This window comes from Lepidochelys kempii, chromosome 19 (genome assembly GCF_965140265.1).
Source record: "Lepidochelys kempii isolate rLepKem1 chromosome 19, rLepKem1.hap2, whole genome shotgun sequence".
In the NCBI taxonomy this organism is placed as follows: Eukaryota; Metazoa; Chordata; order Testudines; family Cheloniidae; genus Lepidochelys; species Lepidochelys kempii.
This window is the reverse complement of record NC_133274.1, coordinates 15010552-15033660: the sequence shown is the minus strand read 5'-3', so window position 1 is coordinate 15033660 and position 23109 is coordinate 15010552. Positions and strand designations below refer to the sequence as shown.

The window sequence follows — 23109 nt, the reverse complement described above, 5'->3', positions numbered from 1 at the left end:
TTGAGCATATACATAATAAAGTATAATAATTCAGAAAAAGAAAAGGAGTACTTGTGGCACCTTAGAGACTAACAAATTTATCTGAGCATAAGCATTCAGTGCATCCGATGAAGTGAGCTATAGCTCACGAAAGCTTATGCTCAAATAAATTTGTTAGTCTCTAGGTGCCACAAGTTCTCCTGTTCTTTTTGCGAGTACAGACTAACACGGCTGCTATTCTGAAACCTATAATAATTCAGAAATCAGAGCCTCCTGCTGCAAACAGTCTCCCAGTTGTTAAAATGTTGGTGTCCACCCTTCACAGCCAGAGTCTCAGCAGCCATGCAGATTCCTAGACCAAGCAGTGCTGCTGTCAATCACTGGGAAATAAGCTGCTGTTGGTAAAGCACCTGGGTGTGCGTTGTTCTTAATTCTTCTTTCTTTCCTAGAGACTTTGGGCATCTGAGAAGGGTTGTCACTCAGGAAATATGGGCTGTTCTGGAGTCTGTCCAAACCTGACATTGATCCTAAAAGCAACGCACTGTGAGGTTTGAAAGCGGCCATTATCCTTCTCTGCAGTTTCCTTGCTTGTCACAGCCTCTGCACCTCCAAGTTCCTCTGCAGGCTGGAAGCAAGACAATCTCAAACAGGCTGTTTCTGTTTCATTTTCTGCCCTAGGCACAGGGGGCAGCTCTGGAAATCTCATGAGAGGCTGTTTCAAACCCCGCGCTGCAGATTCCAGAGGAGAGTTTGGCTGTACAGATGGGCGGAAGGAGGGTGTGATGGCTAACATATAAGCAGGCTTGGCAGAATGTGATTTTTATTTTGGTATAATTTTGACAGATAATGTCAATGTTTATATTTAAGCTTTTTTAAAATTACTTTTATTGATTTTTAAATTTTCACAGTTGCAGAAAATTCTGCCGGGGTGGCCAGGCTACATTTAATGTCAGACGAGATTCAAAGAGTTAGAGCTTTATAACTGTTAAAACACGAACAGGCAACATTGCATGTCAAAATATATGCTGTAAATATCCTTAAATCAAACGGACTGTGTTCTCAAGAAGTATTTGTCTTACTTTGCCTCTTTGTATATTTTGATTATTATGGATGGAAATATTTGTTCTTCGCTTTGTGGCTGCACGGTGAAATCGACGTTAACTGACATAGTGTCATAGCACACTATAACTGAACAATTACTTACCTTCTCATTTTGACCATGTAATTATAAAATAAATCAAGTGGAATATAAACATTGTACTTACATTTCAGTGTACGGTAGATAGAGCAGTATAAACAAGTCGTTGGCTGTATGAAATTTTGGTTTGTACTGGCTTCGTTAATGCTTTTTATGGAGCCTGTTGTAAAACTAGGCAAATCTCTAGATGAGTTGCTGTACCCCCTGGAAGAGCTCTGTGTACCCTGGTTGAGAACCACTGGTCTAGGTTTACTTAATCCTGCCTCTGCGTGGGGGGCTGGACTAGATGACCTCTTGAGGTCCCTTCCAGCCCTACATTTCTATGATTCTATGCAATCATGTCACTGCTCTGTGCCTCAGCTTCCCCAGCTGTGAATTGAGGATAATGCCTACCTCACAAGGGTGCTGTAAAGAATGGCTGTAAGCACACTGAGGTCCTCAGAGGAAGGGGACAATGATGTTCTTTTGAAGATAGTTTTCTGGTGGTTGGCAGTGATGTTTCTACACTGACATCACTCAAGAGGCCCACAAGACTCCCTTGCATTGCAGCGCTGCATCAGAACGCGATGATGTCATGATGCTATGGCCAAGCCTCCTTGCATCCACTGCATCGTTCTGCACCAATGCAAGCCCAACAGGAGTTCATCCCCTTGAACATTCCTAGTGAGGCGGTGACCTCATGTCACCCTTATGAAGTCCTACCTTAGAACAGCAGCAACAAATCCCACTGGTTGCAGAGCCATCTTTAATTGACTATTCCTGGCCGGTCTTTTAGCCCAGTGTTTTGCAATTGCACCCCCTGGCCTCCCAAGGGAAGGGGGGCACCGTGGCAGCTCCAGGTTGCTGGTGCTGGAGTGTTTCAATCTGTTGTGCCAGTGAAATGGATCCAGGGTACAAGGATTGGTTTGCACGTGCCTTTCCTTGGTGGGGGTGGGCGGGGAGCTGGCCACGCTATGCATCAGTTCAGGAATTCCTGGAACAAGCTCTCCTTGTTTTGCTTTCCCATTCCAAGCACAAGTAGCCAGTGAGTCAATGGCTGGAGTTGCCTGGTCTGGTTCCAGTAAGCAGGGAATGAGTTTGACAAGAGGTCTGCCCATCTGGCTCTTGTTACTGGGAGGTTGGAGGGTCAAATGGATGGAATGTGACCTTATATGGAACTCTGGAGTCTCTAATAACTAAGCTGCCAGGATCTTCCGCTAGCCAGCCATGCCTGCGGACAGTCACCCCTGTGCAGAGGGCCTGCACAAAGCAATTCTCGTGATTTTCTTGTGAGTCTCACGATAGTTAGTGTAAAAAAGCCCCTGCTCCGGGAGGCATGTGATTAGGTGAGAATCTCAGTGTTCATTTTAAGAAAGAAAAGTAAGTGTCTGGCTGTCAGGGTTGCAGAGAGGTGCTTAAACATGTGACCTGAGTGCACCTTGGAGACTGAGTGCACCAAGTAGCATAAAAAGAACCCAAAGGTATTATTTAAAAAAAAACCAACAAGAAATCTGATGATCTTTAAGCCAAGCTCATGAGTTTTTGGAGCCTGATTCATGTTCTGTCAATGCTTGTGGTGAATAGTGCTGGCTCCGCAGAGAGGGAGCTGGTGGGATGCAGAGAGGGAACTGGTGTCTGAGCCTTGGTCTCGGCCTCTGTACAGGGGTGAATCTCACCTGTTGACTTTTGAAGTGACTACCAGGGAAGCCTGGGAAATCTGCCTTGTGAAAAAAAGGGTACCTGGAGCCGCAGCTTGGCTTGGGGCTTTTCACCTCTCCAGGGCATTTCCAGAGCAGCTTCCATCCCATGATTGCAAAGTGTTTCCCCAACATTAATGAAGACTTATAACACACCGCGAAACTGGTCTCTCTTGTAGCACATGGCTAGTGAGTGTATGCACCACTGTCCTCTACTGGGTGGAAGTAGAACTTTTCCGCTATGTGCCATAAGCCCTGTACTGCTACAAGCTGATGAGGATTTTTGTTTAGTCCAACCATCAGGGGCCTGGACTTACAGAGCAGGCGGACTGAATTTTATTCCTGCAATCCCTGTGGAGTTTTAAGTGGCCATAGCATGCAGAGAAATTCCTTGAGAGCTATCAATTTATTACAATATTATTATTTGCATGATACAAAGGGGGAAACTGAGGCACAGAGACGCTAAGTGACTTGTCCAACTACACACGGCATGTCAATGTGCGGTGAGGTACAGAACTCAGCCGTTCTGACACTCCACCCCCGCTCTCAACCCTAGCCAGACAGTCCGTGAGCCAGGACACTTGCACATGGTCCCATTTCCCAGCCCCATCAATGGGAGCCATTCAGAGAGGCACCACTGGAGCCAGAGTTTTAACAAGACTGACGTATTACGTGGGCAGTTTTAATCAGCTTTAATGTACTGGAAGGTCAAGGTACAGGAGAGTTTCTAGCTCCCGTACAAAGACCCTTGATCTGGTCAGGAGAAACTGGCATCGTAATTGGACAGCCCACTCCTTTGCAGAAATCATTAACAATACCCTGCAGTAAAATGCTCCAGACAGCAGTGGAGACTTTTGATTACACCCTGCTGGCAGTTGACAGTGCTCTGCCCAACGGGATGGACAGAAACCCTCTCACCTGGAGCTAGATTTGGCACCATGACGGACCCCGTTCCAGGTACAGCAAGCGCCAGGAGTGGAGACAGGGGCTTGTCAGTCAATGAGCCCATTGTGGGCAAAGCCCCGCTGGCTGGGTCTCTGCTATGGCTGTTGGAAATCCAAATAAACTTTCCGTGTATGATTCTCGTGCGTCAGGCTGTGAAATCTGAACAGCCTGGCCCCCAAGTGCAAAGGGAGAGTCTTCGTGTGGCGGGGCCTGGGGCTCAGATCTTTACTCAGGGGCTTTGACTCCGAATGGCGCCCAATGAGAGAGAGAGAGAGAGAGAGAAGCCCATTTTCTCTGCAGTGTAGGTGTGCAGGGGATGTGTTTGTCTGCAGGAATCCCACCTTGGACAGCTGTGAGCCAGGTTTCCTTCCCGTCGCTCTGGAAGTTTTCTTGATGTGCTGGATGCAATTGCAGAGCCCAATCCTGTTTGCAGCTCCCCTGGTCTTCAGTAGGCATGGAGGGTACTCAGCATCCAGTGGGATCGAGCTCTTGTTTTGGACAGGGGCTTCCAGAGTGAGGGAGTTAAATAATGCAAGTTATGACCAAAATATAACAAATGCGGGAGAGAGCAAGGGCAGGGCTGCACTTAAAACACTGCTTGGGCACTGCATGGGGGAAGCTCTCCCACCAACACAGCACTGTCTGCCCCGGCGGGTTAAGGTTGGTGTAACTACGTTGCTCAGGAGTGTGGGTTTTTTACACCCCTGAGCAACAGTTTTACTGACAAGTCTGTAGTGTAGACCTGGCCAGAGAGAGAGACTAACAGCTGCAGGCAAGGGAGAAAGAAAGAGTTTTAGCTGAGCTGGGACAGGGGAAAAGATCCAGGGAGGCTGTTCCAAGGTGCAGGATTGCAGTGGAGAAGGCTGTTGCACCAGCCTTGGTGAGATTGCAGGGAGAAGCACAGGGGAGGCCAGATAAGCAGATGCAGTGAGAGGAGCAGAGGGTGCTTCTGTCAGAGACAGAGACCGTGTAAAAATGTACCAGCAATTGCAGACCTGGTTGCTAAGACTGCATGTGCAAATAGCACATTTACCTGGGCAAGTAGCTATGTAGCTGTCTGACTGCAGGGGGCGATGCCTGGTGTGCTCATGCGCTTACTGCAATCATGGCAGCTAGGCATGCAATTGCACAAACGCTTTTGCACATGGCCCTGCACTCTGAAAATCCAGCTCTAGAAGAGAATAACACGGACCCTCCCATTAGCTGTACAGCACTTTTCTGATTCTAGATGCCCTTTAAGGATATCTTTTAGTGGCAGACCCTTATTCTAAGCCCTACTGGCAAATGTGTCATTACCAATAAATCTGTGGCCGAGCGTGTTGGCTGATGGCAAGCAGAGACCCAGAGAAGCATAAAAATTTAGAGAGGGAGAAGGCCTATTAGGACGTCATCTTACCTACCTTGTCAACTGCACCCAGCACAGGCCTCCATCAAAGAGATGGATTCCTCCTTGATTGAATCAATCAAGGGGATGGATCGAAAGGCCCAGGAGCGCTACTGGGACTCTTAAATAGATGAAAGAAAAGAAAGGCCTGTAATATACACATGCGGGGTCCAGGACTCCCTAACACGTGGTCCACTCTGACCGCTGACAGAGTGCAGGGCTTTGAGCTCTCACAGCAACGACGCCCAAGCACTTGACATTGGGTTTGTGACACTGCAGAGAGGGTGGCGGCTTCTTCTGGTGTGTGTGATGCCCCCAATGTGGTTCCCTTCCACTCAGACCTCGGAAGGGGCATTATTTTATGGACTAGCCAGGCTCTCTATCTGAGGTCCCTAGGTGCTATAAACCTCCCGCCAAGCCCTCACTTCTCTCCCACCAACGCGCTATCGCCTTCCCCACTCTGCATCCTGTCACTTCCCCTGGGAAGGAGCTCCCTCCTTGCACTGGGTCTACACCACTGGAGCAGACTTCAAAGGGAAATTGACCGGCTTTGGTGAGTTTCCCTTTGCTGTGCACTGAGCACCTTCTGCTCGCCTGTACCAGCAGCAGAGAAAGGTGTCTGGGCTGGCCAGCTTCACTGTGCGTTTGTACAGCACCCTGGGACCTGGATTTTGCTCGGCGCCTCTGCTGTGATGTTCATAATAATCACTGAGTTTCCCTTTGTAAGTTAATAAATTTCAAAGCACATCTGCCTCCTCACTCCCCCCTCAAAACTTCACATTCATTTTGCCTGTGCAGTTCTAGAGGGAGCTGTACAATTCAATCTTCCCTGCAGAGTGAAGTTCATTGAATAAGACTGAGTTCCTCTTTGAAAATAGCGCAGCAGGAGGAATTTCAAAACTCTGGGATTGTGTATTATTTGTGGAGCAAGGACAGTGTCTTCCTCTGCATTCGGAAAGTGCCTGGAACATTTTGGACACTACTGCAATAAATAATGAATGATGATAATATTTCAGAGCATTAATATCTCCAGAGACAGAGGATCTAGGCCCAAACAGAGACCTTGGGTCACATGTTTAAAAGTGCTTAAGTGACTTAGGATCCCAAACCCCATTTTTAGGCACTTAAGAGCTTAAATCCCATTGACTTTCAATAGGAGTTAGGATCCTAAGTGTCATTTTTGAAGATGGGGCTTATGATCCTAAATCACATAGGTACTTTGGGAAATTTTACCCCTTGTTACAATTCCCCGCAGTGACATATGGGCAGCAGCCTGCAGCTCCTAACAGTCTCAGAGGGGGTTGTGTGCATCCAGAACACATGGGCTGTAGGTGAGTGGCAGTGGAGTCCAATGGGTAGGACACTGGACATGGCCCCACAGTTCCTGGGCTCTATTTCCAGCTCATTCTGCTCCTCCTCCCACCCTTTGTCTATTGCAGTGTATTACTCTTCAGCTGGGGGAGTGTTTCTAACTCTGTGTGCGAGCAGCGCCTAACACAGTGGAGCCCTGATCTGAGGTGGGGTCTTTGTGTGACGATAGAATGCTGCTCCTAGTAAGTTCCCTACATGACTCTCTCTCTTCTGCTTGATTCCAGGCACAGCGCTGGCGTAATGAAAACTACGAGAGGCCGGTGGACCTGGAAGGGTCAGGGGATGACGACCCCTTTGCGGATGATGAAATTGATGATCTCTACTCGGGGTCTGGCTCGGGATGTAAGTATAGAGTAAAGGCCCCTAGGGGAGGGGATCAGATAAGAGATCCCTGGCTGAATCCTGGGAGTCTGCCGTTGCCTTCAATGCTCGGCCTATGAGGTGACTAGAGCATCAAGAGTGTCCTTTGTTCTGTGCCAGAGAAGGGAGTAAATTACACCTCACCCATCCCCGGTGGAGAACACTGGTCCTCCAACCTACATCGGTTTGGGCACTTGCCCTCTCCCAGCCCCAGGGGGATTGTTTCTGCAGGGCGAGGTTCCCCTGCTGACAGCAGTTCTTGGGAGTTCTGTGCCTGGCCTTCGCAAACAGGCTCTGCGACGTTTGCAGGTTACACATGTCAGTATTACATGAAAATGGGCTCTGCCTTTGTGATGCATGGAAATGTGCGTCAGGGTGTCTGGAGTGGCTCACGACTGTGGGTACCAGCCTCAGGGCTGGCTGTTACAAACCAGGGCACAAACCCCAGGCTGGCGGTGAGCAATCTACTCAGATGCTCCCCACCCAAGTATCAAGTGTGAACTCCTCATGCCCTATAACAGCCTTATCATGGAGTCACAGACAGTCCCCTTGGGCGCTCTGATCTGTCTTGCCACCCAGGCAAACTGTGACAGATGGTCTCTTACACCAAAAATCACAATATTCAGCTTACTCCCAGTCCCAAAGGACTGGGTACTTACCGCAGGTCAATTGCACTCAGATCTCAAACCAAAGACAAGGTTTGTAGCCAATCCTATGATAAACTAGCAAAAGATTTATTGACTAACAAAAATAAATGAGAGTTATTTACAAGGTTAAAACAGGTAAACATAGACACACAAATGGGTTACAGTTTGAGGTTCTAAAAGGTAATCAAAGCTTGTATAATAAGCAAGCTCTATTTGTCCCTTAGGGCTAACCCAGGCCAAGCCTGAGGATCTTTTGCTTATGCTTAGTCATCCTTGCCCCTCAGAGTCCAAGCAGCGTACAGATGCAGTTCCTTCCCATCAGGGATTTTTATTCCCTTCCCCCAGAGTCCACGCTGATGGGACAAGTTCTCTCGCACGCCTCATCTTCATGGTGTGAGGGGAGCCATCAACAACGTCTTTTCTCCTCTGATGTTCTACAATGGCTCATTTAGTTCCCATGGGCCTTCTTGTGGGCAAGACCTGCCACCTTCTGTGTAAACTAGTATTTCACACTCGGTAATGCTTCTCTCCTGGCTGAGGGGTTGGTTTCCAGTTTCTGGGCAAACATTTTTATAGTTGTAGAGCAAACACTTCAACATTACCTTCGAGCATGGGATACCGATCTGATCAGTGAGATTAATGCAGGGAGCAATTTACAAGCATTCCTTAAAGTCCAAACACTAGGCACGTCTCTATGAAGCTAATCCCTGTTTTAGCAATACTAACGCCAGACTGGTTTCCCGCTCTGCATTTGGCAGTGTTGAGTGAGGCCTAGGGGCCTTGGCACAAGCTGGCACCTGGTCTGCCAGCGTCACAGTGTGCACCCTTCTCCTCTCGAGAGCTGGCGCACAGATCCCCTTAGCCGCTGCTGTAGGGCAGCAGCCCCAAACCCAGGGCATGCTGGACACCCCAATCCCAGTTCTGTGGCTCGTGACTTCTTGGGGAAATCCCTCCTTGCTTCTCCCAGGGCCATGACTCTGCCAGGGAGCAGCACGTTCACAGCCTCGCTTTTGCCTCTGTTGTAGATTTTGAGCAGGAGTCTGGGATCGAGACAGCGGTGAGGCTCCGCACGGACACTTCCATCACGCTCCCCACCACCCCAGCCGTGCTGCCTGTCACATCCATGCAGCCCGTGGCAACGCCCTTTGAAATGTTACCGGCCGAAGAAACGACCCCTGAGCAGGCGACCAGCGTCCTGTATATCCCCAGGGTGACAGAGGCCCCGGTGATTCCAGGCTGGAAAGCAACTACCACCGGTGCCGCAGCCAGTGACACCCCGCCACCCTCAACGGCTGCTGCTGCTGCCAGCCCCACCGCTCCCACTGCCAAGCCAGCAACCGTCTGGAGGATCCTGCCCCCCTTCGTCACGACGATGGCCACAACGCGGGCCACCACTCTGGAAATGCCGACCGCATCTGTGACGGAAGCCAGCACGGTCACGGAGCCTGCCACGTCCCGGCTTGTCACCTCCAGCACTGCCAGGCCCAGAGCCAGCCCAAAGTCGAGCACCTCCAGGACCATGGCCGTCACAGAGAAGAGCACTGTCTTGCCACCGCCGGCTGCTACTTTGGCCTCCACGGACGCACCCCAGGTATGGGACAAGGGCATATCTACCCTGGGTCACTGAAGGGCTGGAACCCCCTGCCCGCCCCCAGGCTTGAGAGTCCAGGCTCTGGCCTGAGCTGCAACGTCACAGCAATGGCCACACAGCTCTGAGCACTGCGCGAGCGAGAGGGTTGGGGAGGGTGAAAACTTGGATCTACATAAGAACATAGGAACAGCCAGACTGGGTCAGACCAAAGGTCCATCCAGCCCAGTATCCTGTCTACCAACAGTGGCCAATGGCAGGTGCCCTAGAGGGAATGAAAGAACAGGTAATCATCAGTGATCCATCCCCTGTAGCCCACTCCCAGCCTCGGGCAAACAGAGGCTAGGGACACCATTCCTGCCCATCCTGGCTAACAGCCGTTGATGGACCTATCCTCCAGGAACTTATCTAGTTCTTTTTCTCTGAGTCATTTCCTGCCAGACAGAGGAGGGCACACCAGAGGGAGCTCTCAGAAGAACAAAAACTGGGGAGCCGTAAGGATCAGAACTTAGGAGGCGAAAGACCCCTGAGTGGAGACAGGCTAAGCAACGGCCTCGGAGGGGGTGGGGAGCATAGTGCTCCGTGGGTGTCCGGTTGTGCAGGGAACGAGGAGAGGGGAGAATGGGTTAGGACAGCACAAGAGGGCACAGCCGGGTAATGGGGTGGCACAGAGTGCGTAGCAGGTGACTTCCTGAGGCTGAGATCTGCTCGTGTCCTCACTGCTCGAGTCTTTTGAATCGCACCCCTACTTAGACTGGTCCAACTTTCAAGTGTAGACAAGGCCTCGGACTCCTTCAGTGCTACGTGCTAGTGACATGCTGGAAGGCGGTGTGGGGCCCTTTGCTGGACATAATGCTTCCCATGCCTGAAGCCATGTCACTCACAGCCAGCAGGGTGGTTGACCCAGATGGGGTCAGGACAAGGGGTTCCAGCCCAGAGCTCTGATCACAAATCCAAGGTGACCTTGTGGGGAAATGAGGGGGCGGGGGCCTGGTCTACACACACTGTTTCCACTGTTTACCTGAACAGTCTGTTGGGTAGGGAGTGATTACTGACATAGCTACATTGGTACAACCCAAGTATGGCCGCAGGTGTGTTGGTGCCTTATGGTGGTATAGCTTATCCATGCTGGAAGTGGATCGGGAACAGCTCCCGGGGACTCGTATCACTGCATTCATGCTAGGGGGGGCGATGCTGCCTTTAGTATCCTGGGACAGTTCAAGTGGCGAAACTATGGGCCAAGTCCTTAAGCAAAGCAGCAAGGGATGCGGGTGTTGGCTGGGCCTTGTGCGCAGGGGAGGCTTTGGAAAGACAAAGCTGGGAAAGGTGGGATCGGATCGGATCCTGCAACTGCCACTTTCCACCCTGAGTGCTGGCATTTTCAAAGCCCAGCTCCCCCGGGCTCCTTTGAACATCCCGGCCGTGATGTATGAATGGGACGAGCGCCGCCGTCCTTGCTCCTTGAGAGGCACAAAGCTGCATTGGTCAGAAACTGCTTCACAATATTGAAATAATAATGAAAATCCCCTGAGCATCCCATCCTCTTATCCCTCCAGCCGCTTAATCCCTCTCCCCGGCGTGTTCACTGTCTGTTTTAGGAGGAGAAGGGGCTTTGCTGAGGGATTCAGCAATATTAATATTTCCCGGGAGGGGGGGGGGGGTGACAATCAATGTCGGGATGGTCTTGGTGGGTTTTTTTACTGACTTGAAGGTTTAAGCTGAGTTGAATGAAGTGATGACCTAGCAGGACGTGGACAGAGCTGTGTGGGGTGTAGGATTCTTCTCACACCCAGGCCCGTCAACGGGGGAGCAAAGGGGGCAATTGCCCAGGGGCCTGGGTGATTTAAAAGGGCCCGGAGGCCCCCGGCTGCTGCTTTTGACTGCTCTGCCCTGGGGCCCGGAATCGCTGTCAGCGGGCCTACTCATGCCTTCCACCCCCACCTCCCGCACCTTCCATCTCTGCCTTTGCTTCTCATCCCTAATTGTTTCTTGGTACGTCTCTAATTCCCAGGCCTGGCTCCTAAATTGCCTCGTTCCTTTATTGGTTTGTTTCTGGGTTGCATGGGGCTGTGCAGACCATAGCTGTGAGTGGCCGAGTTTGGGGTGGAAATGCTCTTGACAGAAGTAAAGAGAGAATGCAGGGCCCTGCACAGGGCTGTTCTGTCCTTTCTCATTGGGCATTACTTTTAGTGCTGACGGCTCAGAAATCTGGGTCTGTCTCAGCCTGTCTTGGGAGCCATCCCACTAAAACAGCTCTCAGTCTGGCTCTTTGTGTGGACTGCCCTGTGGTTTCTGATGAGCTGTGGGTGATGGAGGGAGGAGCTCCCTGGTCCAGCCTGTGCCCATCCCATTGAGGGTGTTGAAGATCAGGGCAAGGACCTCGAATCTGTGCCAGTGCTGAAGAGGGCACCAGTGTAGCGATTGGTGGCCTGAGATATTCAGGCCATGCTGCAGCAAGTTGAGTCAGCTGGAGGCTGAAGGCCATTGTCTTCGTTCCTAGGCATGGTCTAGTTTTCAGGCCTGCAGATTGCCGCTAGGGCACGGAGTAGCAGCAATGAGGCTAGAAGCGCTGCAAAGCGCTGGGCTTGGAGAGCAGATGTCTTTTGTTTGGGGTGACCTCCAGGGGCAGGGCAAGACAAGCTGAGGTTTGTGTCAAGGGAAGGTCACTGTGGAGCAAGGGCAGATGGCTCCTGCCCATGTCCTCAGGTGCCTGAAACAACCTCAAGGATGGGGCTGGCTGTTTAATGATTGATCCAGAGACAGGTTCTCTCCATGGGGAGCAGGCGGGGCACAGATGGGTGATCTGAGAACAGCTCTGTAGCCACGGCAGTGGAAGCAGTTGAGAGGAAGGCTGGCTTTATGGTCAGACGCTCCGGGTTCGGTTCCTGACTCTACCATAGACCCCCTGCGTGGCCAGGGACATGTCCCTCCATCCCTTAGCTCCCCATCCGTATAAAGGAATAAAAATACTGCTTCCGTTTCCTGTCTTGTCTATTTAACCTGTAAGCTCTTTGGGGTAGGGCCGGCTGCTCACTGTGTGTATGCACAGAGCCTAGCACAATGGGGCCCTGGTCGCACTGGGGTCCCTGGATGCTGCTGTCAAACCAGCCCTGACTGAGTGTTGTTCTGTTGCTCTTGGTTGCTTCCAGATAGGAACATGCACACGCACCTTTTGAACACCAGACTAGCACAATGAGCGCTGTCTTGTCTTTGCCTTTGACTTGGGGGCAGCAGTGTAGCCTAGTAGATAGAGACATGGCCTCAGGAGAGCTAAGTTCAGTTCCTGACTCTGCCTCTTGCCTGTTGGGTGACTATAGGCAAGTCACTTCCCCTCTCTGTGCCTCACTGTCCCCACCTGAAGAATGGGGATAACAATACTGACCCGCCTTCTAAAGTGCTGTGCGATCTGCTCAGATCTGGGTCCAGACTTTGAACTCAGGCCCTGTTTTGCTTTTCTGCAAGCTGGCCTATCTGGTCCCATGGGAGTTGGGTGCCTAACCTGCTTAGGTGCTTTGGAAAAATCCGTCAGGCACCTATCTGCATCTTTAGACTCCTGAACACCTGTGTAAATCTGGCCTTGACAATCTAAGTGAGCTCCAATGACATAAGAACATAAGACCAGCCATACTGGGTCAGACCAAAGGTCCAGCTAGCCCAGTGTCCTGTTTTCCGACAGTGGCCAATGCCGGATACTTCAGAGGGAATGAACAGAACAGTGCAATTTATTGAGTGATCCACCCCTGTCATTCAGTCCCACCTTCTGGCTGTCAGAGGTTTAGGGACGCCCAGAGGAAGGGTGACCATCTTGGCTAATAGCCATTGATGGACCTGTCCTCCATGAACTTATCTAATTCTTTTTCAAATCCAGTTATACTTTTGGCCTTCACAACATCCCCTGGCAATGAGTTCCACAGGCTGATTGTGCGTTATGTGAGGAAGTACTTCCTTATATTTGTTTTAAACCTGCTGCCTATTAACTTCATTGGGTCATTGTGTTATGTGAAGGGGTAAATTAACACTTCCTGATTCACTTTCTCCACCCCAGTCATGATTTTATAGACCTCGATCATATCCCCCCCATTAGCCGTCTCCTTTGGAACCGGAACAGTCTTTTTAATCTCTCCTCATATGGAAGTTGTTCCATACTCCTAAATCTTCTCTGTGCTTTTCTAATTCTAATTAGGGCTGTCAAACAATTAAAAAAATTAATCGTGATTAATTGTGCGATTAAAAAAGGTAAACAATAATAGAATACCATTTATTTAAATAAATGTGGGCTGTTTCCCACATTTTCAAATACACTGATTTCAATTACAACACAGAATACGAAGTGCACAGTGCTCACTTCATATTTATTTTTGATTACAAATATTTGCACTGTAAAAAACAAAAGATCAATTCACCTAATACAAGTACTGTAGTGAAATCTCTTTATCATGAAAGTTGAACTTACAAATGTACAATTATGTACAAAAAAAACTGTATTCAAAAATAAAATAATGTAAGACTTTAGAGTCTAGAAGTCCACTCAGTCCTACTTCAGCCAATCACTCAGACAAGCAGGTTTGGTTACAATTTGCAGGAGATAATGCTACCTACTTCTTGTATGCAATGTCACCTGAAAGTGAGAACAGACGTTTGCATGACACTGTTGTAGCCAGCGTCGCGAGATATTTACATACCAGATGCCCTTCATGCTTCAAGCACCATTCCAGAGGACATGCGTCCATGTTGATGATGGGTTCTGCTTGATAACAATCCAAAGCAGAGCGACCCGACGCATGTTCATTTTCATCCTCTGAGTCAAATGCCACCAGCAGAAGGTTGATTTTCTTTTTTGGTGGTTCGGGTTCTGTAGTTTCAGCATCAGAGTGTTGCTCTTTTAAGATTTCTGAAAGCATGCTCCACACCTCGTGTCTCTCAGATTTGGAAGGCACTTCAGATTCTTAAATCTGGGGTCGAGTGCTGTAGCTATCTTTAGAAATCTGATATTAAAACCTTCTTTGTGTTTTGTCAAATCTGCATTGAAAGTGTTCTTAAAATGAACAAGTACATAAAAGGTTGTTACAAGAAGGAGGGAGAAAAAATTTTCTTCTTAACCACTGAGGATAGAACAAGAAGCAATGGACTTAAATTGCAGCAAGGAAAGTGTAGGTTGCACATCAGGAAAAGTTTCCTGTCAGGGTGGTTAAGCACTGGAATAAACTGCCTAGGGAGCTTGTGGAATCTCCATCACTGGAGATTTTTAAGAGCAGGTTAGACAAATACCTGTCAGGGATGGTCTAGATAATACTTAGTTCTGCCATGAATGCAGGGGATTGGACTAGCTGACCTCTTGAGGTCCCTTCCAGTCCTATGATTGTATGATTCTATGTACTGGGTCATCATCCAACAGTGCTGTAACATTAAATATAGGGCAGAATGCAGGTAAAACAGAACAGGAGACATACAATTCTCCCCCAAGGAGTTGAGTCACAAATTTAATTAATGCATTATTTTTTAACACGCGTCATCAGCATAGAAGCACGTCCTCTGGAATGGTGGCCGAAGCATGAAAGGGCATATGAATGTTTAGCATATCTGGCATGTAAATACCTTGCAATGCCGGTTACAAAAGTCCCGTGAGAACACCTGTTCTCACTTTCAGGTGACATTGTAAATAAAAAGCAGGCAGCAAATTTTTACCGTAAATGTAAACAAATTTTTACCGTAAATGTAAACAAACTTGTTTGTCTTAGAGATTGGCTGAACAAGAAATAGGGCTGAGTGGACTTGTAGGCTCTAAAGTTTTACATTGTTTTGTTTTTGAGTGCAGTTATGTAACAAAAAAAAATCTACATTTGTAAGTTACACTTTCACGATAAAGAGATTGCACTCCAGTACTTGTCTGAAAAATAATAATTTCTTTTCTTTAGCATTTTTACAGTGCAAATATTTGTAATAAAAAATAATAATATCAAGTGAGCACTGTGCACTTTGTATTCTGAGTTGTAACTGAAATCAATATATTTGAAAATGTAGAAAAACAAAAATATTGTATGTATTTCAGTTGGTATTCTGTTGTTTAGCAGTGTGATGAATCGTGACTGCAGCCCTGAGCTGTCTGGCTCAAAGCTAGCCCCAGCGGCCATAGCAGTAAGGAGGCAGGAGCATGGGAGGCGGCCCTTTGACTATGTACCCGAGGCCCTGGGCAGGAGGGGCTAGCTCATGTAGCCAGCCATGCTGCGGTGTCTTCGCAGCTGTTGTTAATTGATCAAATTGACCAGCTGGATCAAAGCTAGCTCAGGTATGTCTACACCTAGTGCAGTCACACCCCCCATGGCAATGTAGACACACCCTTAGTGAGGGCAGCTCTCTGCCCCAAAGAGCTTACAATCTAAAAAGACAGAGTGGGAGGGTAACCAAAGGCACCAAGAAATGATGTGACTTGCCCCCAGGTCTCCTGGGCTCCTAGCCACATGCTCTGTCTGTGAGACAATGCTCCCCATGCAAAGGGATGAAAAAATCAATGTCCCTGCACAGATCCTGCATGGGTCTCGTGTGGTTTGCAGGAGGCAACGGATGTGTTTCCCTGCGTCTTTTACAAGTTCATCATGCAGTCTCCTGACCCTTCCCTGGCCAGTCAGAGCCTCACTGCTCTGCAATTATGCATTTGTGGTGCATTTCCTGCCCCTGGGGTCGCATAGGCGGTGGGTGTAATCCACTGAGCTCTCGGATCCAAAGGCCTGAAGGGTCTGTGTGAAGGAAGCGGTGACTGAGACGTGGAGTTATTTATCAAAACGAGTTCCCCTTTCTCCGCGTCGCTCCGGGCTCCCTCCAGCTGTCAGCTAATCTCTGTCACAAAAGGAGGCAGATGCATGGTCCTGGGAAGCCAGTGCGTCCCTAGGGCTTGTTTTAAAGGCAGCAGTGCAAAGGAGGGGATCCTGTGCTGCCCGCCGGCCTTGTCTAGCCCGAGAAGCAGCTGCGCTGCTCGGCAGGCCTGGAGACTGACTGTGGCAGGGCAGGTCCTGATAGTGAATACAGGGATCGCGGTAACTGGGGAGCCAGGCATCACTGCTGAGGAGGGGAGGCTGCTAGCTCAAGGGGGCTGGCTCTGTAGCAGCTCAGCTAATGGAACTTCAGCAGGATCGGGTCCACAGGTAGGTTGGCATGTGGGGAGCTGCTGGGTAGGTTGGCCTGCAGTAATCAGGCCCGCAGGAAGCTGGCGGGTCGGTTGGCCTGTGGGGTCGGACCTGCAGGGACCTGGCAGGTAGGTTGGCCTGTGGGGATCGGGCCCACAAGATTGGGCCCTCGGGGAGCTGGCAGGTAGGTTGGCATGTGGGGAGCTGCTGAATAGGTTGGCCTACGGGGATCGGGCCCACAGGGAGCTGGCGGGTCGGTTGGCCTGTGGGGATTGGGCCCGCAGGCAGCTGGCGGGTCGGTTGGCCTGCAGATGGAAAGGACTTCAATAGTTCAGACATAGGTGAGAGGTTTTTCAGGAGTGGGTTGGTAAGATTCTGTGGCCTGCGTTGTGCAGAAGGTCAGATTAAATGATCATAATGGTCCCTTCTGACCTTAATATCTATGAATCTATGAAAGCAAAACAGGCCCAGATGCAGATTCTGGCTCTGGTTGGGAGCTGCCCTGTAGCTGAGGGATGTTGGGGTCAGGTGGGCAGCAGGGTGTTGGGGCCCCAACACCATCCCCAGCAAAGACGAGCTTGTGACTCCAGCTCATCTGCCAGTAGCTCTGGGGCCAGGCTGTAAGCGTGGCTGAAGGGAGACAGGGAAGAGGCCCCTTGGTTCATAGAATCTCAGGGTTGGCAGGGACCTCAGGAGGTCATCTAGTCCAACCCCCTGCTCAAAGCAGGACCAATCCCCAATTTTTGCCCCAGATCCCTAAATGGCCCCCTCAAGGATTGAACTCACAAGCCTGGGTTTAGCAGGCCAATGCTCAAACCACTGAGCTATCCCTCCCCCCTTGGGGCAGAGCACAGGATTGTACCCAGGCTGGGGAGCTTCCTGGTGTCCTCAAACTCTTGAATTTTGTTGTGACAGATGCTAGCCCGTGAGGACAGACCCTCCTGACGATGTCTGTTCATTGGGCTTACTGAGCCCTGCAGTTCGCAGGGCCCTGTCTCCAGCACAAAGGCAGAATCAGGGGCACTTAGGGTTAGAGACTCAGTGACCCCACTGGGGAAAACCACCAGGAGTGGATCCAAAACCACACCTGCCTCTCTGCCTTTGGAATCTATCTCTGCAAGCTCTGGAGCGTGTGAAGACCAAGGGCCAGACCCACTGCCGGAGCTGAACGAATCATTGACTTCTCAGTTCAGTGGCCAAAACCAAAAAATCATTTTGGGTCGAACAAAACATTTTGTTCCATTTCATTTTATTTGAAATTAACGTTTATTTTATTTTTTTGTTTTTTCCATTTCCTTTGTGGGTGTTCCCTCCTCCCCCTTTTTGTTGTTGTTGGTTTGTTTTTAAATAGATCTAGCTAAATTTTGAAACAAACCGTTCTTCTCATGCACCAGCAGGTTGCCCCAGGCCCTGCGCCGTGCACACAGAGGGGAGGAGGTGACAAGAGTAATGAATAGAGCCAGTCTGAATGATTGAACTGCAACATTTTCCCAAAGTCAAAAATGAAAAAAATATGCAAGAAAATGGCATTTTCAACAACATTTTTGGGTGTCAAATTCCAGACAGAAACAAAACTGTTGTTACATTTGGTTTCAAATTGCAAATTTTGCTTTGGTTTTTCAAAAATGTTCAAAATTTTGAAATTTCAATTTTGGCTTTTTCCCCAACACATGCCTAGAGGCATCCCCCGCCCCTCCCCTTTCTAGACACTGCAGCTTTTCAGAAAGTCTCCAGCTTTGAATGAATTTCAGCACTTTTTTCCCTTTTGCCACTCAGTTGCTTTTGCAAGTTGGAGAAGTTGTGAAAAATGACAGGGGGGAAAAAGAAGGAAAATAAGAAACCCGAGACATAAATCATTGTGTTGTACTCAATGGCAACAAGGGGAAAATGGGAGTGTTTCAGAAAAAATATTTTGTGAAAAATGGCTGATTTCAAACCCCATGAAATGGAAACAATTTTGGATCTTTGGCACCAAATTGTCTTTCTGTTTTTCAATCGGCTCTCGGCCAGAAAGTCAAGTGATGATAAATCCTAGTGCTCTGGAGAAGCTGGGATCCAAGATTTCAGTTCGGTCCATTATGAAGATGAGTTTTGTGCAAGATTCACTTCCAGATTTTGGTCTGGGATTTTGAGCAGCTGTAAAATGCTCAGGGGTATTGAGGATGGGAGGAGGCGAGGTTTGGTTCAGGCCAACCTGGTTTTAAAGGCTGGGTGCTTATGGTGTCAACTAAGATAGAATCATAGAACTGGAAGGGACCTCGAGAGGTCATCTAGTCCAGTCCCCTGCACTCAAGGCAGCACTAAGTATTATCTAGACCATCCCTGGCAGGTGTTTGTCCAACCTGCTCTTAAAAATCCCAAAGGATGGGGATGTCTAATGCTCCTTGCAATCTGGCAGGACATTTCAAGGAAGCTGTCAGATGGGCTGGACTGACCTAGCTACTCAGCCTCAGCCCTCCTGACTCAGCCTGCCCCCAGGTGGTACCACAATGCAATAGCTGCCTTGGGTCCCAAAGTCTCTCTCGCTGCATCGGACGGGGGCGGGAATGGAGCTGGGGAGATCTGGCAGGGGAAGGGCGGAGTGAAGCTCAAAGCAGTTCCTCCTCATGCTTTCTCCTCCAAGCCTTTGGATGACTGACTCTCTTTCCTCCTCTGTCTCGTTCCTTTCCCCAGACCGAGCCGCTGGATGTGACTGTGTCCACGGCCCTTGACAACGAGCTGGAGGTACCTGTCAGCGGAGGGCCCAGCGGGGACTTCGAAATCCGCGAGGAGGAAGACACGACTCAGCCAGAGCTCAATAACGAAGTGATCGCCGCGGTTACCCTGGCAGCAGGGCCGGGGCTGGGGAAGAATGCAGAGCCCGGCCTCATAGACAATACGATAGACTCTGGGAACTCGGCTGCACAGCTGCCCCAGAAAAACATCCTGGAGAGGAAAGAAGTGCTAATAGGTGAGGCCTGGCGTTCTGATGCTGACGGGGTAACTGCAGCTGGAGAGGGGCCGTCTCCTGGGAGTTCGAAACCTCTGCAAAAGGCCTTAGTGACCCCTCCCCACCCTGAACTCCACCCAGTTGACTGGGAGGCGGGTGGGGGCAGAAAGGGAGGTAGGCAAATAAAAAGGCCCCCAAATTATTATTGTTAAATCTCTCTGGGGGGTTTCATTGGTGATTTTTGGATGCCTGGGGGTCAGCCACGCTGTTGGTGGCCAGGAGACCCTGTTGTCCCGCTCACTGACTGGCTTTTTCCTTTGCTGTCTGTTGCAGCTGTCATCGTGGGCGGCGTGGTCGGGGCGCTCTTTGCTGCCTTTCTGGTCATGCTACTCATCTACCGGATGAAGAAGAAGGACGAGGGGAGCTACACACTGGAGGAGCCAAAGCAGGCGAACGTCACATACCAAAAGCCCGACAAGCAGGAGGAGTTCTATGCATAAAAAGAGCCCAGAGTGCCTCTCTCTCAGTTCAACTTCCCTCTGTCCCCACCCTTCCCCATCCAATCTCTCTCTCTCTCTCTCTCTCTCTTTCTGATGGGACTGTGAGTTGAACAAACAAACAAACACTATAATAAAAAGGAAAAAAACATCTTCAGTTAAAAAATATACAAATAAAAGTGTCACCGATTTCAAACAAATACCGTAACCTTTCTCCAGCGGACACAGCGTTTGCAGGGGACAGCAAGTGTGAGGAGCGAACGGGCAGCCAACTTTCAGTGCCTATGCGATCACTCCTCAGATGAGAGCATGCTTGGGTGGTCTTTTCCTGATGATGGTTGGAGTTTCCTGGGTGTACCAAACAACATGACTGACTCTGAGATCTGAACACCTGTTACCAGAATCCGGGTAGGGGTGGGAATTTGGGGAGAGGGAGGGGTTTCTTTCTTTTTGTTGGGTTGGGGGTTGGTTTCTTACTGGGAATCGCTGCTCCATGGCTCTGTTTGGAAAGAGGATGTGACTGTCAAATACAGTGTCAAGCCTTGAAAAAGCACAATGAGATGAAACATCTAATGCTGCGGTTTGCTCTCGGAATGAAAAGTGGCCAGTGGGCTGGAGCGGAGCTTTTCGATCACCTCCTCAGAGAGTTCACCTAGCTGCAGGGAGCCACAGTTTGCAGTTGTGTGGGGCTCCCTTCCTGACACTGCTTCACTTCATTGCATTGCTGTGCACAGCCAGAGACCACCATGTTTTGTGGGCTGACCAGGGGCTTGGTTGACAGGGACCTTGCTTTGGCTGGGTTTTCACTGTGACAAATAAAACGCAGCTTGTGCAGTATACCCTGCTCTTTGCAGACAACCCACACTCACGTTTTTAAGGGAAACAGGACGTTGGGGGAGGGGGGATTGACAAGAACAAACAACAAAAGGCTAAAAGGTCATCTGTGTTCCTTTGAATGTGATAATATCTCACAAACCTCATCAAGCCACACTTCGCAGACGTTCTCCTCAGATGGTGTTTGGTGATAGCGCCTGTCAAATTACAGGAAATTAAGAAAATGAAGGAGACAACAGAGGTTTTCAAGGGTCACTGTCAGGTCAGTTTAGCTCGACGATGTATCATTTATTAAATCCAATGAAATGTTTCCATTATTTTTTTTTTAGTTTTTATTTTTAAAACTCCTGTCTAAACTTTCCAGCCCTGCGCTAGGACTTGACTGACTTCCAATGGGCTTTGGATCAGCTTTGTCCAAAAGGGAAACCAACTAGAAGCAACCGTGAAACTGACTAATGTGTTTTGAATCATCTGAGGTGCGTTTAAGATGGAAAGGGAATAAGTGGCATGAGGGCCCAATCCAGAACCCAGGGATTGGGCCTGTAGGGTGGAACATTCAGTGAGAAATTTGAATTGGCCGGCTTTAATAATCTAAAGGGCTGTTCGTGATACAGTTAAGGAAACTGGGTTTTTAAAAAGATTATTTGGATCTTGACCATGTTCCTTTGAAGCCCTGACTTCACTATTGTATTTAATAATAAAAAAAACAAAACGGTCGACATCCTGATGTCACCATTGGCACCATATGGGCATTTAGCTCAGGCAGGATAGACACAGGCATTGACATCCGGAGGTGCTTGGGTCAAGCCCCCAAAATAACCCATCCAAAGCTGTTGTTCCCCGTGGAACTCTCTCGTGGGTCAGTGAGGGCACACATGTAACTGGGAGCAGGATATGCCCTGCTATCTCACCTTCCTCTGGCCAGGGACCTCGTGGGCTCTTTTTAGTGGGCCGTGCTGGGGACTATCTGCTCATGGAACCGGAAAAGGTTTCAGCACAGCCCAGAGAACAAAGTGGCTCTGCCATGTGGATGGGAGAGGAGAATTATGGTCAAAGCAAACATCCGGTGATACCAGCTGGTATCTGGTGAAAGGCACAAGAATGACACCCTGGGCTTGGTTCTGATGTCACACCAGGGTAATTCCACTGATGTCAGCAGAGTTATTCCTGATTGATCCCAATGTAACTGACATCAGAATGAGGCTGCCAGTCATACGAAAGGGCCCCTCCAGGGCTCCCAGGATGTGAGCGCCAAATGTTTCAAGGTTTGGTGCAAATTTGGATGGAGGTTTGTTTTTTCTCACCAGCTTTAGGCTGAGATTTTTCAAAAGGGACTTTGATTTTGAGTGTCTTTATTTCAAGGTACTGTATTGACACCTTAAAGGGGGTCTAATTCTCAGGGAGTGGATTCTGAAAATCAAGCCCCTTAAAGGTATCTCAATTTGGACACCCCAAAAGCGGAGGCAACCAAAAACCATTAGTCCTCTTTGAAAGACATGGTCCTAATCTTTTGAGTATATATTAAAACCTCCAAGCTTAACTTTTTAAATGTTGCTTTACTCAGCTTCCTCATTAATCTGCTCCATTCTACTTTTTTTCCTTAATAGTCTGAAGTACTGTAATACAACTTTTTTTATTATTATCCACTGACGCTTTTACCTTTAGACCTCTCAGTTGGCATTAAGTTGTAATCCCGCTGCTTAACTCTTGTACAGGTTCGGAAGGGAGTAACGATGTCAAAATGTGAGTGTTAGAGCAGGCTGAAAAATCCTTCTTTCTCTTAAAAGAATTTAAAGTACAAAAAGACAAAAAAATAGTTATTTAAAACACTGATCAGAGTTGACCAATGTCTTAATTTATTGTCCAGTAGCTGCTGCTACCACTCTCTTTCTGTGTCTCTCTTGGACTGGAAGGTAGATGTGATCTCAAGGAGATTTTTATCTTGGCTTGTAGCATACCTTTTCTTAACAAAAAAAAATTAAAATCAGTCACCAATCGGCCCTTCCAACTGACTCAGCTATCCACAAGTGAAAGGGTAGCTGTAAGAATCAACAGCTAGGAATAAGCATTCCAGATGTGTTTGATGTCTTCTCTTCTGTGCATCGGCTGGGGGACTAGAAGTAACTATACCATGAATGTGACTTTCTGTATCTTAATTTGTTGGAGGAAATCATCCAAGAGTCAATAATCAAATGCTGCAAGGATTTGATCCATGGCCCACCGGAATACTAGGAAAGACTCCTGTTGATTTCAGTGGGATTAGGATTGTGGGACCCAATTGGAAGTCAATGGGAGTTGGAGGATTAACTCCACTGGGTGCTTTTGAAAATCCTGCTCTCAACGCATGAAGAAATATGAGTTTCTCCTGGGGCTCCAGGGGGGGAAGGGGGAGGGGCGGGGTTGGTGAGAACCTGGTGTGAGGCTTGATCAAAGGGAGGGAAGGGTGGAAAGCAGGTGATTTTCCCCAGCTGTTGTTCTGTAATGAAACAGGACATGTATTATGAAAATCAGCTCACGGTAGGTACCGTGTAAGGCAGCATCTTAACAAACCCTGGGCTTGTGTGGCTAGGGGACATGGTG

General features: G+C 48.9%; 1 protein-coding gene across 1 annotated transcript in view; it reads left to right on the top strand.

Moving 5' to 3' along the window:
• The window catches only part of SDC3 (syndecan 3), a 187432-nt gene extending 166593 nt beyond the window's left edge, over positions 1-20839 (top strand). The window contains exons 2-5 of the mRNA XM_073317566.1: positions 6778-6895; positions 8586-9151; positions 18943-19219; positions 19532-20839. Coding sequence (XP_073173667.1) covers positions 6778-6895; positions 8586-9151; positions 18943-19219; positions 19532-19698 — 1128 coding nt within the window. The 3' untranslated portion in view covers positions 19699-20839. The remainder of the gene's footprint in view (positions 1-6777; positions 6896-8585; positions 9152-18942; positions 19220-19531) is intronic.
• The last annotated feature ends 2270 nt before the right edge of the window (positions 20840-23109 follow it).